Here is a 20,331-nt window from a genome sequence, read left to right as displayed (position 1 = left end):
CTCGAGGATTGTGAATCTTTGGAATTCTCTAAAGGCTGTAAATGCTGAGTCTTTGAGTATATTCAAGGCTGAGATAGATTGATTTTTGGACTCTAGGGGAATCAAGGGATATGGAGAATGGGCGGGAAAGTGGAGTTGAGGTCGATGATCAGCCACGATCTTACTGAATGGCGGAGCAGGCTCGAGGGGCCGTATGGCCTACTCCTGATCCTATTATTCGTATGTTATGTTCATAGTGCATCAATAAACTTCAAGACAGTGTTCAGACACATGAGCACACCTTGATCCCTGGCCACTGAGGGAGGTGCTGACAGTACAGGCTTGAGTTTCCCGTGAGGAACGAAATATCAACTCCATCACTTGAGCACCTCCTAGTGGACAATTGTGGATCAACCATCTTAGGGGATTTAAGAGCACAGTCAATTCATCCCTCGCCAGCACCATCAAAGTCCTGTTGCCTTATGCCTTCCACCAGCAGTTTACGCACAACCCAGGTAAAAACTATTACTTACATTTTAAAGAAATAGTGCTGTCATTGAAGAGAGTCTTCCTGAATGTATAATTAGAATTTAGCTGAAGAGAAACAAAAAGAGAGGTTAATTTCATGTGAACAGTGAAATTTCCTAAATCTCCGAGCACTGAAAGACATTTTCAACCATTATCCCATGCATGCCGGTATAAATTTTATCTTGGAGTATCTAAGGACAATTCAATTCAGGGGAAGTACAGCCACATTTTACAAATCTTAGCATTCGTTTAAAAAAACTCACCTGGTTGCAGCTTTGATTTTGCCTTTTATGGTCTCACTCCTCCAGTCCCATCCCCCCTGAACTCCCCATTCCTTGGACTCTGGCCTCATCTGGATCCCCCACTCACTTCACCCCACCATTAGCAGCCGTGGCTTCAGTCGCCCAGTTGCTCTGAAATTCCCTCCATCTCTCCACCTCCTAAAGACCTACTCGTGTGGGTCATGGCAAACTGGATAAAAGGTTTTGTTTTATAAGAACAAAGGATGTTACTCAATGCAACGTGTGGTGTATTGTTAGGGCCACTGATTCACAGTGGCTGAATCAGTTAATTTTTTATTAAATGATATTCTGCGACACATTGTAATGAAGCATACATTATTGTGGTGACACATCTACAAAGAGGTAGTGTGGGTAGGGGATGGATTGATTCAAATGTCGGGCGAGTGGTCACGTTGGGGGAGGGGGATGGGAAGAGAGTTCTGAGCTGGCAGGCTTAAGGTCCGACCTCTACTATGAACTATAGAAAACTGGGTCACAGCCCGAAATCAGAAGTGGATTGGCCTTGCAGCCCCAAATATCAAGCGGAAAGGAGCGGGGTGAAATCGGGTGAATGGAAACAGGTTAGAAAAAAACTAGAGTGGACAGACTGGGGGGAGACAACCGATGTGAGGCTTTCAAAGTAGCAATAAGTACAGAAAACAATTCTTAGTTTAAAAGCATTTCTGAAATCTATCCAGGCAAGTCATGACAATGAAAGTGCACACTGATGCATGACTTAATTACATAGCACAATGCTCCCATTATAAAACGGCATATCCTCCGACTTACCGTGAACAATGCCAAGGAAGATTTGCCGGTATGTTAGTGTTTCTTGGTGTACTCATTTGAAGTAGTACGGAATGCTGGAGATTTTAAATAGAACTTTTCAACAAGGCTACGTAATCTGACAAACACCTGTTCTGTGGTTTCAAGGTGCACATGTGGACCACATACTGTTAACAGCAGTTACAAGTTTCTCGGCTTGGTTATAACATTGGATTTATACTGGGGCACACAAGTGGCAAAGATGGCACAATGGGAAACAAAAGGAATGCAAGGAGAAGAAAAAGTTGAGCGAGGTGCCCTATTGATCACCATACCAACTTCAGCGTAGAAAGTCGATGTCTGTCCAGTGACGGGAAATTGCAGGCTTGACAGAAAATGAATCTCTTTCCATTGAACTCAGTGCAGTCCAAAGAGAGAGACAGCAATGAACTAAATAATACACGACTCAGTAGTAGAGCCCACAAGCTCCAATATCACAAACTTGTGGCTGGGCTGTCCCATCAGTCAAGCTGCCAAGACCCTATTCTCATTCGTTGCCTCCAGCTGCGCCCTGCTGCTCTGCCACTTGAAATGAAATTCGGTTTGAATAGAAAATTACTCAAAATGCTTGGCGAATATGCCTACACCTGGCAATCACTTCAAGGAGGAAACAACTGTAAACTCTGTGGGGCAGGTGACCATTTTAACCCTGCTATATGCGAGGTGGACATGTTGCAGTACCCATGACCTACACATTTTACAGTGCTAAGTGTTTTTTTAAAACCACAAAGAGGAAACTCAAAATGTCTGAATTACCAAAGTCCCGTTGACTCAGGTCTAAATATTCATCCGAACACAATCCTCAATTTGAACTACACAAAGATTTCTTGGTTCTGTTTATTCTTGGAATTAAAATCACATATTGGTCAGTTTTAATTCTTTCCCTTGCCTAATGTTGAACTTTATAACCAGAACAGTGCACTGACCAGTACAGTGCTCTGGTCAGACAGGATCTGGAGGAGTGTGTCCAGTTCTGGCTTGAGACACAGGGAGACATTCAAACTTTAGAGGCAGTGCAGAGAAGAGGCACAAGGCTGAGCCCTCATGTCAAAGGACTGAGCTATGAGGAAAGACTGTGGCGACTTAAGCTTTTCAGCCGGTGAGAGGCGATCTCATAGAGATCGATAAGGTAGAGGAATGGAAAAGGTAATTGCAGATTAATATATATTAAATTAAGAGTTGGACATTGGTTCAAACTAATAAAAGGTAAATTAATAAACGACGTCAGGAAATTCCTTTTCATAGAGTGATCAACATATAGAACGGACTTCCAGCAAGAGAAGTGGGGGCACCGACCCTGGAATCTAAGAAACAGTTGGACGCTGAAATGGACCAACTTCAGGATCTCGCTGGATAACAACCACTTGCATTTATATAGCACCTTTAACGTAGCAAAACATCCCAAGGCTCTTCCACAGGATAGATGAATTAATGGTCTTTCTCATCCATAACTATCTTGTGATCTTGAATCAAGAAAGAACTTGCATTTATATAAAGTCTTTCATGTTCTCAGGACATCCCAAAGTGCTTCACGCTGCTGTCTTGTAGGTACGATTCTAAGCTTCTTGTTCTCACCTTCAAATCCCTTCGAGGTCTCGCCCCTCCCAACCTCCATCATCTCCTGCAGCCCCACGGCTATATGCATACCCTCCTGCCTTCCAGTACCCAGCTACTTCTCAATCCTCACTCCATCATCAGTATCCACCCTTTCAGTCACCTTACACCCACTGACTGAAATCTCCACCTTGCTACTTTTCCTTCATGACTTTAAAAAGCTCCTTAAAACCCTCCTCTTGGGCTGTGCTTTTGCCCAGCCTGACCTTACACGGAAGTAGATCAAAGAAAAATGGACGTTGAATCAAATGTTACGGTAGGTTATCCACTCAACACAGCCTTGCTGTAAACAGCAGTGGAACCTGTCATTATTATTTTTTTTTTTTTTTAAAAAGGGGGAACTTATTCCAGTAAGAAAAAAGGCAAACAAGTTATTTAAAAAAAAAACTGCAGTGGGAGATACTATATTTAAGCAGCCGGTTAGCAACTCAGTAACAAGGCTGTGCCTTCATCATTAGGTATCTACAAATGTGGGTGGTACTAGCTGGGCAGAGTGGCAATAACACATCTGTGGGTACAGGGCACCTTCTTGCAGGAAATACACACAGATAGTTGAATGTACAAAACTCATTGGTTGGTTCAAATGGTAGCACTCTTGCCTCTTGAATCAAAGTCATGGGTTCATGCCCCCACTTCACGATTTGAACATTAAACTGAGGCATTATTTGCTTGTTCAGACAGAAATAGAAAATTCCCACACCATTTTTTGTTTTGAAGAGTGGGAGTTTCCCCAGTTTCGTCACTCAACCAACACCACAAACAGATTAACTGGTCATTTATCTCAAGGTTTGTGGAAGTTTGCTGTGTGCAAATGGGCTGCCGCATGTACCTACTTAATAGTAGTGACATTTGAAAAGCGATTCATTGACTGAGACATATCCTGAGGCACTATATAAATGCAAGTCTTCATATTGGCAGTGATTATACAAACTGCATGGAGTTCCCTGGCTGATGGATCTTTGCTCCAACAACAAAAATGGCAGAAACAGGATAAAACTCCTCCAGTGCTACATGCCGAAGGCCCAACACAGGCTGCATAGTGCTGTTACCAACATAATATAGCAGTCAAAATTTAAACAATGCTTTACTCAAGGCAACTAGGGACGGACAATAATGTGGCCGTCAGTGTCGCCCACATCCCGAGAATAAAAATAAACTGTACCGCCTCTATTGCTCCCAACACGAGACCGGTTGACAGACCGGTAACTGCCAGTACTTCACCCTAGTGTTAAACAGCTCGAAATGCTCCTGCCATACACAACCCATGGGACAGGATCTATAATTGCACTGCAGATTCGTTCTAAAATTAACTTATGCTAAAAAGTTATAATCAATCTGTGTGAAAACTCTGTAAATCGATGAACAATGAACAGTAAATGGACACACTAACAAGCCTAAAGTTCAGTAACCCCCAAATAAACCTAAACAGTATTCAATGCAAACAGACACGAGGAAAAAAGTATAACCTTTGGGTTCTTTTCCCCCTAGGGGAGGGGTGGAGGCTCCATTCTCAGCATTTAGCAAATAAAGCAAACTCCTTGATTAGACTAAGCTTCCTCGATGGCTTGGTGGGTAAATGCACCTTGTGGTTCTGGTAATAAGACACTAGCTTTCAGAGGATTCCCCTCGACAGTTACTCAGGTCCCCTCCCTCACCTCTTTTTCCGTTACAATGATGACTGTATCGGTGCCGTTTCCTGCTCTCGCCCTGAACTAGATAATTTTCTTCACTTTGCTTCCAATTTCCACCCTTCCCTCACCTTCACATGGTCCATCTCCGACTTTTCCCTTCTTCGACTTCTCCGTCTCCATCTCTGGGGATAGGTTATTGACCAACATTCACTACAAGCCCACTGACTCCCACAGCTACCTGGACTACACTTCCTCCCACCCCGCCTCCTGTAAGGACTCTATTCCATTCTCCCAGTTTCTCCGTCTCCGCCGCATCTGTTCTGACGATGCCACCTTCCACACCAGTGCTTCCGACATGTCTTCCTTTTTCCTCAACCGAGGATTCCCCTCTACAGTGGTTGACACGGCCCTTGACCATGTTCGTTCTATCTCCCACACTTCTGCTCTCACCCCTGCCCCTCCCTCCCGGAACCACGATAGAGTTCCCCTTGTCCTCACCTTTCACCCCACCAGCATCCACATTCAACGGATCATCCTCCGCCATTTCCAGCGTGATCCCACCACCAAACGCATCTTCCCCTCACCTCCCCTTTCAGCATTCCGTAGGGACCGCTCCCTCCGTGACACCCTGGTCCACTCCTATACCACCCCCAGCACCTTCCCGTGCAAGCGCAGGAGATGCAACACATGCCCTTATACCTCCCCCCTTCCCACTGTCCAGGGCCCCTAACACCCCTTCCAGGTGAAACAGCGATTTACTTGTATTTCTCGCAATTTAGTATACTGTATTCGCTGCTCACGATGTGGTCTCCTCTACATTGGGGAGACCAAACGCAGATTGGGTGACCGCTTTGCAGAACACCTCCGTTCAGTCTGTAAGGGTGACCCCCGAGTTTCCGGTCACCTGTCATTTCCATTCACCGTTCCATTCCCACTCAGACCTCACCGTCCTCGGCCTCTTGCATTGTTCCACGGAAGCTCAGCGCAAGCTCGAGGAACAGCACCTCATCTTTCGATTAGGCACTTTACAGCCTTCTGGACTCAACACAGAGTTCAACAATTTCAGATCATAGCCTCAGCCCCTATCATATATATATTTTTTATCCACACTTTTTGTCTGTGTCTTTTCTTCTTCTCCCCCACATGGCAGCTGTCTTTCATTCTGCCAGCACAATTTACACCATCTAGAGCCATCCTTTGTTTCTTAACCTGTCCCGTTACCATCTCCTTTTGCCTTGAATATCTCGTAATGTCTCTTAATCTCTTCCGCCTTCCATCCTATCACAGACCTTCCCTTTTGTTCCTTCATCCCCTCCCCCATTTCTCAGCCCCTTCACTTGCTTAAAAATCTGTTCCATTTCCTGCTTTTTTCCAGTTCTGACGAAAGGTCATCGACCTGAAACGTTAACTCTGTTTCTCTCTTCACAGATGCTGCCTGACCTGCTGAGTATCTCCAGCATTTTCTGTTTTTATTGATGCTAGCTTTCATTTTCTGGTTTGTACTAAGTTGGTTGTTATCAGCTTGGGAAGCAGGAACGTAGGAACAGGAGGAAGCCATTCAATGAGATCATGGCTGATCTGTATCTTAACTCCATCGACCTGCCTTTACTCGAACACGTCATACCATTGCCTAACAAACATTGATCATTCTCAGTTTATAAATTTTTGATTGACCCTCAGCCTCAACAGCTTTTTGGGGGTGTTCCAGGTTTTCACTACCCTTGGTGTGAAGAAGAGCATTCTGACGTCACCACTGAATGGCCTGGCTCTAATTTTAAGGTTATGCCCCCCCTTGGTCTGGACTCCCCCCCCACCAGAGGCAATAGTTTCTCTCCGTCTACCCTATCAACTCCTTTGATTATCTTAACACATACTACAATTGCGTCCCTGTGTCTCAGGACAACTTAGGTTTGAGAGGGAGACGGGCGAGTCAGGAACTAAGGTTTTAAATTTAAGTACGGTTGACTTTGGAGGGATGAGGCAGAAATTGACCACAGTAGACCACACATTGAAACTTATAAAATTCTAACAGGACTAGACAGACTAGATGCAGGAAGGATGTTCCCAGTGGTCGGGGAGTCCAGAACCAGGGGTCACAGTCTAAGGATAAGGGGTAAGCCATTTAGGACGGAGATGAGGAGGAATTTCTTCACCCAGAGAGTGGTGAACCTGTGGAATTCTCTACCACAGAAGGCAGTTGAAGCCAATTCATTAAATATATTCAAGAAGGAGTTAGATATATTTCTTAAGGCTAAAGGGATCAAGGGATATGGGGAGAAGGCAGGGACAGGATACTGAGTTTGGATGATCAGCCATGATCTCATTGAATGGCGGAGCAGGCTCGAGGGGCCGAATGGCCTACTCCTGCTCCTATCTTCTGTTTCTATGTTTTTTGGTAATATATTTGCTAACTGGGGCAGCGTGACTGGTTGGCGCAGAGTAGAGGGAGCTTTACTCTGCATCTGCTTTTCTTATGCCTTGATTATGATAGTGGGTACCAAAATGGAAAGCATTTATTCCTTGACAAGCATGCAAATTCACATGAAAATCAAAAAGTCAAAATGAGTGCATGCTATATCACTAAGATATGCTTGCGATGCCATAACTGGAAGATGAGTTTTAACCTGCAGTTGATTATGGGCAAATAAGAGAGGTAGAGGTTACAATCTAAGGAGGTAAAAGAGATGCGAAATGTTGGAACAGATAATAATGGCGAGAGGATTTGGCATCCAAGAATGATAGCGTGGCTTGCAGTTGGGGAGAGGTGCAGCTCAGTGAGAAGATGGAAAGTTCCAACAATATAGCAAAGAATCAAACTAAGTGCAAGAAAACAGAGCAGGATTGTATGTTGGATAAACACCAATACTCCGCAGTTTCCTTTGACTTTCGACAGGAGATTAAAGGTGGAGTAGAATAGCCGATAGATCAGGACGAATGTGCTCAATGGCTTTATATTCCAATGACACAAGCAGAAATAGAGCTCCTGTTATATCAGATACTTAAGACAGTGAGTAGTTGAGACACACAGACCAGAGAGGATGCCAGATCTGTGAAGTGGCTGATTGCATGGTGGTTGGGTACTATCATTTGCCTCAGTGCTCCTGGCTTTATTGAATGGCGGGGAGGGGGAGAAGATCTGCCAGGGACTCCACTGTTCAACACTATCCAGTGAATCTTGATGTCTGCTGAGAACAGGCTTGACCCTGGTTGTGATACTTTTGCTGTCAAAAAGCCTGCTGCAATTCTCTGTCTAGGTGCTCATGTGAAAAACAGCTACTTGGAGGGAGGCTGGTGCCCTTTTAAATGAATCACAGCGAGGCGTCAGGCCTCAAGGGATGGAAACAAGGAACAAGGATGTCTTGCTGCAGTTGTACAGGGCCTTGGTGAGACCACATCTTGAGTATTGTATGAAGTTTTGGTCGCCTTATCTGAGGAAGGATATTCTTGCCATGGAAGGAGTTCAGCGAAGATTCACCAGGCTGATAGCTGGGATGGCAGGAATGACGTATGAGGAGAGATTGGGTCAATTGGGCTTGTACTCGCTGGAGTTTAGAAGAATGAGAGGGGATCTCATTGAAACTTATAAAATTCTGGCAGGACTGGACAGACTAGATGCAGGAAGGATGTTCCCGATGGCCAGGGAGTCCAGAACCAGGGGTCACAGTCTAAGGGTAAGGGGTAAGCCATTTAGGACAGAAATGAGGAGGAATTTCTTCACCTAGAGAGTGGTGAACCTGTGGAATTCTCTACCACAGAAGGCAGTACAGGCCAATTCATTAAATATATTCAAGAAGGAGTTGGATATATTTCTTAAGGCTAAAGGGATCAAGGGGTATGGGGAGAAAGCAGGGACCGGGTACTGAACTTGGATGATCAGCCATGATCGCATTGAATGGCGGAGCAGGTTCGAGGGGCCGAATGGCCTACTCCTGCTCCTATCTTCTATGTTTCTATGACTGGACAGAACTGTTAATAAAACTAGAGGAACAGTGGGAGGCATCCAAAGAAGTGTTTGGTAGAATACAAGGCCTGTACATACCCCTAAAGGGCTGGAGCTCTACATGTGTAATTAAACAACACTGGTCAACAAGAGAAGTGAGAGATAGCATTAAATTAAAAGAAAGGGCTTATACAAATGCAAAGAACAGTAGAGATCCCATGGACTGGGACAGATATAAAGAACAGCAAAGGAATGCAAAGAAAGTAGTTGGAGCTGCAAAAAGGAATACGAGAAAAAAGTTGTGAGGAATATCAAGGACAACACCAACGGTTTTTACAAGTATATTAGGAGAAAGCGGGCAGCTAAGATTAATGTGGATCCCTTAAAGACAGACGCAGGTGATATTGTAATTGAAAACTAGGAAATGGCAGACGTGTTAAATACTTACTTTGTATCTGTCTTCACAGTAGAGGATGAGGATAAAGTACCAGAGAGAGAAGAGGAAAAGGAAAAATAAATCAAGGGAGGAACTTACTAGATTTAATATAGGTCAAAAAATGGAATTGGAGAAGATAATGAGACTAAAGATAGATAAATCTCCAGGACCTGACGGTTTCCACCCTAGGGTGTTAAAAAAAGCACGTGAGGAAATTGTAGGTGCTCTAGTCATGATCTTCCAAATCTCTCGATTCAGGAATTGTCCCCTTGGATTGCTAAATTGCCTATGTCACTCCACTATTTAAGGAGGATAGGTGTTAGATCCGTGTGTTAATGGAGACACGGAATGCAGGAGTTGATTTAACAAGTGTTTACTGAACAACGTCTGGAGGTGAACCAACAACACAAGACACTACACAGGCTTATATACCCGAGTGGTCACTACTGGTACTACAGTATACAGGGGCTTCAAAAACATAGTTCCTCTTAAAGGTACATACACTACAATTCCTCCCCTTTTAGATAAATAGTACATAACATTTTAAGTAACCATTAAATAACATTTTTACAAGAACAATAATATACACATTTGCTGAAGTTAATCAATTACAAATTCAGTCTCTCTGGAGGCTTCCTGACTCGGTCCGGATACCGCCTCGGTGGTGTAGTAGGTTCTTTTGGCAAGGTCGATTCGGCTTCAATGCTAGTGTCGGGTTTATCTGGTTCCAGTATCACCGGATCGGAGGTAGATACTATGGGTATCTCTGCTTCATCACTAGGCGTATAGAGTTGTGGTGTAGGTTGTCCTTTTTCGGATGGCTCTATGATCTGGTCAGCATGGCGCCTTATTAGGCTTTCTCCAATGTCCATGGTATACATCAGCGGTCCTAGTGGTGTGCAAATAGTTCCAGGCTGCCATTTCTTGGTACGGTAGTCCCGGGCCAAAACTGGTTGACCTATCTGGAAGGTTCTAGTTGGCCTTTCATTCATGCTTTGAAATTGCCGGTTCTCTACGTCCCTTCTGACGTTTAGCTTGACCAAATCCAGCCGGCATCTTAGGCTTCTATTGAAAAACATCATGGTGGGGGTTTGGTTTGTAACCACATGTGTTGCATTCCTGTACGCAAACAAGAAGTTATCTACCTTATGTTGTAGACTTATGTCTTCATTACCCATGGCCTTTATGGCCTTCTTGAAGGTCTGGACAAACCTTTCAGCCAATCCATTGGTGGCGGGATGGTATGGGGCGGACGTGTAGTGCTTAACCCCATTGTTTTTTTAAGAACTTCCTGAATTCTTCGGATACAAATTGCGGTCCATTATCAGAACAGATCTGTTCAGGCAGCCCATTCCTGGCGAATATGGTCCTTAATACTGTGATGGTTTTTTCCGTGGTGGTGGTGGACATCTTTATTACCTCCGGCCACTTGGAGCGTGTATCAACTGCGATTAAGAACATTGAGTCCATAAATGGACCAGCAAAGTCGATATGTACCCTTTGCCATGGAGATGAGGGCCACTCCCATGGGTGTAGAGGGGCTTGTGGTGGGGCGTTTTGGACCTTCTGGCATCCTAGGCAGCTCTTGGTCATTTCTTTGATGTCTCCATCGATACCTGGCCACCACACAAACGCTCTGGCTAGGTTCTTCATTTTCACTCCACCCAGATGCCCCTCGTGAAGCTCCTTTAGCACTTTATCCTGGAGTTTGGGTGGAATCACCACTCTGGATCCACACATCAAGGTTCCTCGGCACACTGACAGCTGTTCTCTTCTTTGCGAGAATGCTGGCAACAGTGGTTTGCCATGTGCTGGCCATCCCTTCACCGTTAAATCGTAGACTCGTGAGAGAGTCGGGTCATTTCGCGTTTCCTTTTCAATGGTAGAATTTGTCACCGGTAGACATTCCACTATGGTCGAGTGGAATATCTCCACTGGGTCCACTGTAGGCGCCTCTTCCACCGTTGGCAACGGTAGGCGCGATAACCTGTCAGCATTCCCATGCTGTTTTGTTCCTTTGTATTCTATGTCATATTGGTGTGCCCCTAGGAAAAGGGACCACCTCTGTAGCCTTTGCGCTGTCATAATGGGAACGCCCTTTTTAGGGTTGAATATGGAGACGAGGGGTTGATGGTCAGTCAACAAGGTAAACTTTTGTCCGTGTAGGTAATGGTTGAATTTCTTCACCCCCCACACCAGGCTGAGTGCCTCCCTGTCGATCTGGGCATAGTTACGCTCAGCTGAGTTCAATGAGCGTGACGCAAAAGCTATCGGCCGCTCCGAGCCATCAGGGAATCTATGCGATAATACCGCTCCCACGCCGTAAGGGGATGCATCGCACGCCAGTCTGTTGGCAGTGATGGGTTGTAATGAGCCAACACTCCCCTGGACGTGATCAAGCCTTTGCATTTATGGAAGGCACGTTTACAGTCTTCGCTCCATTTCCAAACTACTCCCGTTTGTAGCAGTGCGTTAAGCGGGTGCAGAACCGTCGACAAGTTTGGTAAAAATTTATGATAGTAATTTACTAATCCCAGGAACGACCTTAATTGTGAGACATTTTCAGGCCCTGGGGCCTTTACGACCGCTTCAATTTTTTCAGGTGACTTATGCAACCCTTCTTCGTTAATGACATGGCCACAATATGATATTTGTTTCTGGAAAAATTCGCATTTGGGGCAATTTGCTCGTCGGCCCCGTTCTCTCAGCCTTGTGAGCACCTGCTCCAAGTTGGCAAGGTGCTCGTAGTCGTTTTCTCCTGTTACAAGGATGTCGTCCAGGTAGCATCGAGTCCCCGGAATCCCTTGCAGGACTTGCTCCATAGCTCTTTGCCAGATAGCCGGAGCTGATGCCACTCTGAAAACCAGTCGATTGTACTGGTACAGGCCTTTGTGTGTGTTTATCGTGAGATACTTTTTAGAGGCCTCCTCAACCTCCATCTGTAGATATGCCTGTGCCAAGTCAATTTTGGTGAAACGTTTCCCTCCGGATAGTGAGGCGAAAATATCTTCTATCCTCGGAAGAGGATACTGTACCGTGTGAAGAACCGGGTTTAGTGTCACCTTGAAGTCCCCACAGATGCGAACTTTTCTCTGTTCTTCAGATTTATCATTATTCAACGTTTTCTTCATGACCGGGATGATGGGTGTTGCCCACTCGCTCCAATCTACCTTGGATAACACGCCTGCTTTTTCCAAATTCTCCAGCTCTGCCTCGACGGCTGGACGAATTGCGTATGGCACCGGCATGGCCTTAAAAAACTTGGGAATTGCCGCATCTTCCACTTTTATTGAGGCGGTGGCGCCTTTCAGGGTTCCTAGATCCTGTTGAAACACTTCTTTGGCGTTAGCCAAGATTTCTTTTATTCGTCCAGGTATGACGTCATCATCGTTTTTTTTCTTACTGGTCACCGTCAGTGCCTGAATGGAGTGCCAGTCTAAACGTATCTTTCTGATCCATTCACGTCCCAACAACGGTGGACCACCATCTTGCAGAACGTATAAATACAACTTCTGTATTTCCTTGCCGTTGTATACAACAGGCACCCTTATTTTCCCTCTGGGGTATACTTTCTGCCCCGTATATGTCTTCAAGACAATGGCTGTGTCTTTCAAAGGTATATGCGGAAATAGCCGCTCATAATCCCGTCGACTCATGACGGTCAGAGCTGATCCTGTATCTAGCTCCATTTTGACTGGGGACCCCGCTATCGTGAGGGTAACCCAAATGGTCTGGTAATCTTCTTTGGCAATTACATTATGTAATTTGAGACAGCTTAGTCTCTTGTTTCCGGAGTCGCTATCGCTCTTCTGGTCTTCGGAGCTACTGTCCATCATCATTTGTACCTTTCTGTACTTTTCCTTATTGACCTTTTTACTGTCAGCGGATTTCTTTCCAGATCTGCATACACGTGCAATGTGTCCCATCTTTCCGCATTGCCTGCATGCTTTGTCCTTGAACCAGCAGTCCTTCTGGTCATGGGTGGATCTGCCGCAGCAATAACATCTCTCGAAACCCCGTGTCATTTCATGGGTGCCGAAGTCCTGTGGCTTTTGCTGCATCTCTGCAGCTCCTCTTGCTGCTGCTTCGTATGATACAGCCACACTGAAAGCCTTGTCCAGTGTCAAATCTTTCTCAGAAAGTAGTCTTTTCTGTGTTCCTTCGCTTAGGAGACCACAGACGAATTTGTCTCGTAGAGAATCTGCTAGTCCTGCCCCGAATTGGCAGTGCTTTGATAGCTTTCTTAATTCGGTGAGGTAATCAGCGTTACTTTCATTCTTGTGCTGATTCCTCCTGAAGAATTTGAATCGTCCCGCTATCAGCAGCTCCTGTAAGGTATCAACAATCTCCTTAAAATTCTTGTCCATCGGTTTGGCTGGAGTGATCAAGTTTCGTAACAGCCCGTATGTCCTTGCGCCCATCAGATTTAGAAGTACCGATGCCTTATCATCAGCTACTTCATTCGCCTTGCAATATACCTCCACTCTTTCCACATGTGGTCCAATCTTCTATATCACTATCGAAAGCAGTAATATTGCCAGTCTTCGGCATCTTGAAAATCTAAAATGGCACTTCCTGCGCTTTTCTTTTTCCCCCGCCGAGTCAAGATGGCGCCTCCCGCACTTTCCCGCCGCTGCCAACGCTGTTCCTATTGCAACCTGCAGCTTTTCGCGGTATTTCTATTTTTTTAATATAGCGCTTCAATTATTTCTCCGTTACTTGGAGAACCGTTCCCGTCGTGGAGCGGACCCTCTGGGACTTTCCCCTCCCTCTGCTCGGTCCGAACGCCGACCTGCTTTGCAGCACCGGCCGCGCCGAGTGCTCCACCCTCTCTCTCTCTTTGCTTCTGCTTCCCGACTCGCTGCCCAGCCCCGTTGCAGAGCCACTCGATCGAGCTCTAGCCCGCCGCAGCCCAGGAAGGATCAGTGCACTACCTGCCACCAGCCCGTTTAGCTGGGGAAACCACAGACTGGAGACCAAGCTTTTTCCTTGCTTCTGGCTTCGACCTTCATCAGAGGAATCGATCCCCTTGAGGTGCTGCCGAATTGCAGGTAAGTTCGTTTCTAACGCGTCGCCACTGTTAGATCCGTGTGTTAATGGAGACACGGAATGCAGGAGTTGATTTAACAAGTGTTTACTGAACAAAGTCTGGAGGTGAACTAACACCACAAGACGCTACACAGGCTTATATACGTGAGTGGTCACTACTGGTACTACAGTATACAGGGGCTTCAAAAACATAGTTGCTCTTAAAAGGTACATACACTACAGTAGGAGAGATAAACTAGGAAATGATAGGCCTAGTAATCCAACGTCTATTGTGGGGAAGTTACTAGAATCTGTTATTAAGGACAGAGACACCGAGGACTTTGACAAATATGAGCTGATCAGAGAGAGCCACCATGGATTTGTAAAGATGTCATATGAACTTAGTTGAATTTTTTGAGGAGGTAACTAAGGTGGTAGATGAGGGAGTGTCTATGGATGATATTTAAATGGACTCCCAGAAGGACAGGTTGCATAGACTAGGTTTGTATTCCCTTGATTAAAGCCTTTCTAGCAGTCTTACAAGCAGACACTATAATTTGGATTACCATAGCATGAAGAGAATTATACATTTCTTTGAAAAACCTCAACCTTAGACAGTAGGGCCCAAACCAAGATAGATACTTGGCTGCTAAGTCAGGTCATGCTGCCCTATACATTGAACAGTTTACATGATAAGGAAGGCTGTTAATACTGGAGATTTCACTGAAAAAATAACAGCATGTGAGTTGTGAATCGTCACAAGTTGTTGGCTGATTTATGCCCCTCCGCCGTTAGCTTCACAAAAATGGCATCTCGCGCTTTACCTCCCTGTGATTTTCATGAAGCTGCTGTATTTACACATTTACTTCCCATTAGTATCATAGAATAGTACAGCACAGAAGGCCATTTGGCCCATTGAAACTGCACCGGCTCCTTTGAAGAGCTTGTCACAGAAAGTTAAGTCTAGTAATTAACAGCGTAAGTACCATTTTAACAATGTGATAATGATTTCCCCTCTCTGGCCCAGAAAGTGAACAATTCAAAATGTGCAGTCTCATTCATTCAAGTTGTGAATTGTTTAGATGATTTAAAAAATGCCAAAATTGAAATGTCTACATTTTTTGTATACCTTTGTCTCTTTCTCTTAATCCCATCTTTCTTTCCTTCTCTATTGTCTTTCTGTACCTGATGTGACTCTAATTCACCCTCCTTCCTCTTTTTTTCCCTCAATCCTTTAATCTAATTGGTTAAGGAGATACACTGTCGGTGTTGTTGACCAAGGTACACAAAAAGTCGAACAGGGCACGCCACGAGCGGCCCCGTTGCAGCAAAATCTGGGCCAACGATTAACCCAATTAAATGCCTGTAAACAGTCACTGCTGTGTAAAAACAGGAATTGTGTGGGCATGTGCGCACACTGAGGGAGCAAGGCATGCACCAAACTTCAACCACATAGCCCAGACCGCCATCTGGCTGAAAACAGGCCAAAGCTTAAAGTGAGTGAAGAGGAGAGACTCCGCAGTAGTGTGGGGGTTCACAAGAATGCAGGATAATTACAGATGAAGGAAGGCCATTCACCTTAGTACATCCAAACAGAATGACTGAAATCTCTCCTCCTTGCACCCAAAAAAAATGTAGCATCCGACTGGTTCTTAAATATTCCAGGATTCTCACCTCCTCTGCACTATCCAGAAATCCACTCCATGTGTTGATCACTTCCCTGGATAGCTAGACTAAGTTTCTGCTTTGAACTACACTGGATTACACCACCACATTTCTGCACTAGACTACACTGTAAGACTTATCTGCTGTGTGTCTATCGCCCTGCTGCTAAAAGATTTTAACTTTTAAACTGTGGCTGTGTCTCTGCTGAACTGGTTCAACTGGTTTTTCAGCTCTGCTGGCTTCACTTCCTGTCCGGTGACTCATTCTACTGGTTTTCAGCTTTGCTGGTTGCTGGCTTGTGGTTTTACTTTTTATCCACCGCTTTTGATCTATGGTGACCTCCAACTTGCGTCAATTTCGCCATCACCTTTCTGCACTGCGACCAACACTCATTCCTACGGCAACAACCTCCATCCTCAAACTCTCAAATAGCTTCTGAACTTCACTCGCCTGCTTTGGACAGCGGTTCGTCGATGCTCCGTGCCGGCTCCATCCTGTTTGCATCGGCTTTGTCCTTCCATAGGACCGCTGACTTTGACCCTGGTCTCCCTCCTATTGTCTCCAACCTATCCCCTGCTACCAGGAAATATGTATCCCATTAATGACTACTTTTAACCAGGCCTATGTAACCTGAGCTTTTCTCGTGTCTATTTGTGCGCGCATTTTGGCTGCCGCTCCAGACCCATTCAATACTTTCCCACTTTTTCTCCCCCTTTTCCTTTTCTCTCTATCCTTCCCTGACTGCTCTCTCCTGTCATCATGCCTCCTTTCATCTCTCCTTTCTCGGATACTCTGCCCTCCCAAATCCCTACCCCAATCCTTCATCACTCTTCGACCTTCCTACTCTCCTGCCGCCGTCCCAGGCTTCACCCCCTTACATAAGCCTCCAGCTTCCCTCTGTCTCTCTCTTGGCATCCTACGATGGGCCCATCGAAGCACTCGTCGCTGCCTCCTCACGAACAGCAACCCCAGCCTTTGACCCTCCATTCACCACAACATTTCTGCAGCTATCGATCTGCTCAACCACACTCTCACCACCACCTTTGATGCCCTAGTCCCTATTAAAACAATTACTCTCTCTCACCCTGGCCATTCCCCCTGGTACGGCCCTCATCCGCGCTCCCTGAAGTCCAAGGGACACAGGCTTGAACGGATATGGCAGACGACTGGTTTAGCCATTCAACACCAGATCTGGCTGGACCACATAAAGCATCATCAGTTCCGGCTCTCGTCTGTCAAAATTGCTCACTCTTCCAGAATCATTCTGGAATGCAAAGATAAACCCCAGCTTCTATTCTCTACTGCTAACCATCTTCTTGAACCCCTCACCTCCGACAAGTGTGAGGAGCTTGTGGACTTCTTTGTCACCAAGATTGAGACCATTCGTTCAGCTGCCTCTGCCACTTCCCTTCCTTCCCCTAGCCCACCGGGCCAAACTTCCTCTAAGGTTCCCCCCTGCCCTAGCCCAGAATGCACATCTTTCTCCAGTTTCCTCTCGGATTGCATCTTGTCCACGAGACCCACTTCCTGCTCCCTCGACCCTATTCCCACCAAACTGCTGACCACCCAACTTCCTTTTCTGGCTACTATGTTAAAAACTACTGCCCCATCGCCAACTTCTCCTTCCTATGTCATTGGTTCCTACATGGATCGCGACATCTGGCTGTTCCCCAACCCCCTTCAAAATGTTCTGCACACTCTCAGTGATGTCCTTTACCCTGGCACCAGGGAGGCAACAAACCATGCGGGTATACGGTATTCGCTGCTCACTATGCGGTCTCCTCTACATTGGAGACACCAAACGCAGGTTGGGCGATCGCTTTGCGGAACACCTCCGTTCAGCCCATAAGGGTGACCCTGAGCTTCCGGTTGCCTGTCACTTTAATTCTCCGTTTCACTCCCACTCTGATCTCTGTCCTTGTTCCAATGAAGCTCAACGTAAGCTCGAGGAACAGCACCGCATCTTTTGATTAGGCACTTTACAGCCTTCTGGACTCAACATTGAGTTCAACAATTTCAGATTATAACCCCTGCTCCCATTTTTCATGCTGTATAATTTTGTCATCCCCATTTGCAACATTTTATCTTTCCTGCCTCTTACCTTAGCACAGAATGTTCCTTCAATTCCTTCCCCCACCCCCTCCCTGCACCTGCTTAAAATCTGTTACATCTCCAGCTTTTTCCAGTTCTGATGAAGGGGCCCAGGCCCGAGATGTCTTTCTCTGTGTATGTTTCTCTCTCCATGGATGCTGCCTGGCCTGCTGAGTGTTTCCAGCATTTTCTGTTGTTATTTCAGATTTCCAGCATCCGCAGTATTTTGCTATTGTATATGGGACTCGTGTTGGCGGTTGAGCAAATATCCCTCAAAAATATAGCTTTTAGAAACACCCTAGTTACAACAAGTCAATCAACTGCTAGCCACAAGAATTAACAGGTACCCACATACAGCTGACTTATCTGCAACAAAACATGCGGGACTCATGTTAGTGGTTGCAGAAACCCTAAACCTAATGCACAGACTTCCGGTTTTAAAGCAAGATAATTATGTTAAACTTCAGGGGTTGTGCCTGGGTTGGAGTACAAGAGTAGTGAAGTCTTGTACAGTTGTACAGGACTTTGGTGAGACCACACCTGGAGTACTATACAGAGTTTTGGTCTCCTTATCTGAGGAAGGACATACTTGCCTCAGAGGCGATGCAACAAAGGTTTACTAGATTGATCCCTGGCTCTCTGGAGTTTAGAAGAATGAGAGGTGATCTCATTGAAACATAAGATTTTGAGGGGGATTGACAGGGTAGATGCTGAGAGGTTGTTTCCCCTGGCTGGAGAGTCTAGAGCTTGGGGGCATAGTCTCAGGATAAGGGGTCAGCCATTTAAGACGGAGACGAGGAGGAATTTCTTCACTGAGGGTTGTGAATGTTTGGAATTCGCTATCCCAAAGGGCTGTGGATGCTGAATCGTTGAGATAGATAGATATTTGGACTCATGGGGAAATCAAGGGATATGGGGATCGGGCGGGAAAGTGGAGGTGAGGTTGAAGATTAGCCATGATCTTATTGAATGGCGGAGCAGGCTCGAAACTCTATGGCCTACTCCTGCTCCTAATTCTTGTTATGTCTCTCTCGCTCGCTCCCGAGTCTCCCTGGAGATGTGGTTCATCTCCTGACTCCCCAAAGCCTCTCCACCATATACAAGGCACAAGTCAGGAGCGTGCTGGAATACTCCCCACTCGCTTGGAATGGGTGCAGCTGCAACATCACTGAAGAGGCGCAACACGATCCACTTGATTGGTATCCGATCCACCAGCTTAAACCTCCACCACCAGCGTACCGTGGCTGTATCTATCTATCTATATATAAAATACTAGCTGGGGAGCCCCGCGTTGCGAGGGCAATTTTGGGGCGCTTGGTCTCCCTGCCCCTGTGTGTCCCCCCCTCTCCCTGTCATGTCCTCTCCCTCCCCTCTCTCCCTCCCTCCCCTCCCCTCCGTCCCTCTCTCCGGCCCCTCCCCCTGCCTAGCGCCTGAGGTCCGGTGCCGTTGCGATAGCGGCCATGCGGGGCCTAGCGCTTAAGGCGCGGTCGGGTTCTGAGGCCGGGACGGACCGGAGCTGAGGTCCCCCGTGTATCGCGCGGCTGATGACGGCCGCTGCGGGCGGGGCGGCGCGAGGCGGCCCGCGGGAAGCAGGCAAGGGCGGCGCGAGGCGGCCCGCGGGAAGCAGACAAGGGCGGCTTGGCGGCCGTTAGCGAGCGGGAAACTTCGGGCGGCCCGCCCGCGACACCGTGAAACCCGAGAGGGGGAAGTAGAGAGAGACAGAGAGGGAAGAGGAGAAGGAGAGAGAGGGAGAAGGAGAGAGAGGGAAGAGGAGAAGGAGAGAGAGGGAAGAGGAGAAGGAGAGAGAGGGAAGAGAGAGAGAGAGAGAGGAGAGAAATTTTTTGAGCTTCAGGCCCCGAGTCCCCCCTGCGCGAGGGTGGGGGGGGGGGGGGGGGGGGGGGGGGCGGTTGCTAAACACAATATAAAACTCAAATAAATTGTTAATTAATTCCCGAACACACTGAAAGTTTGGGGGGAAAAATCGTGAAAATCAAGATGGCGGCCACTCACCTCGGCTCAGAAGGATAAGGCCCGCCCACACACGCACCTATCGGTCGACCAGTCAGGTCACCGAAGCGTAGGATTGGTCAATCGTCGAGTCACTCGACACTCAACTGTAGGAAGGAACCCGCCGTCCGATTGGTCGACCTCACACTCTCTCCCCTCTCTTCTTCCCTCTCTCTCTCTCTTGCCGCGAGTGCGGGACCGGGAAAACCGGGGCTTTCCAACGAGCCGCCCCCGACCGAAATCGGACACCTGGAGTCCGCAGCGAAAGGCGTTCGTCTGCCGTTTGCGGAGTGAGTGAGGGGGAAG

General features: G+C 46.6%; 1 protein-coding gene across 2 annotated transcripts in view; it reads right to left on the bottom strand.

Annotated features, from left to right (window-relative positions):
* Positions 1-20,331, bottom strand: part of LOC147109668 (Golgi-pH regulating cation channel-like) — a 90,535-nt gene that overhangs the window by 62,214 nt on the left and 7,990 nt on the right. For both annotated transcript variants that reach the window (XM_086003747.1, XM_086003748.1), the window contains exon 2: positions 513-573. In XM_086003747.1, the coding sequence (XP_085859873.1) occupies positions 513-573 (61 nt within the window). The remainder of the gene's footprint in view (positions 1-512; positions 574-20,331) is intronic.

This window comes from Somniosus microcephalus, chromosome 12 (genome assembly GCF_052327205.1).
Source record: "Somniosus microcephalus isolate GS21.2 chromosome 12, FLI_Smic_1.0, whole genome shotgun sequence".
NCBI classification, from domain to species: Eukaryota; Metazoa; Chordata; class Chondrichthyes; order Squaliformes; family Somniosidae; genus Somniosus; species Somniosus microcephalus.
Note: the sequence above shows the minus strand (reverse complement) of the source record. Positions and strands in the feature narration are given on the sequence as shown.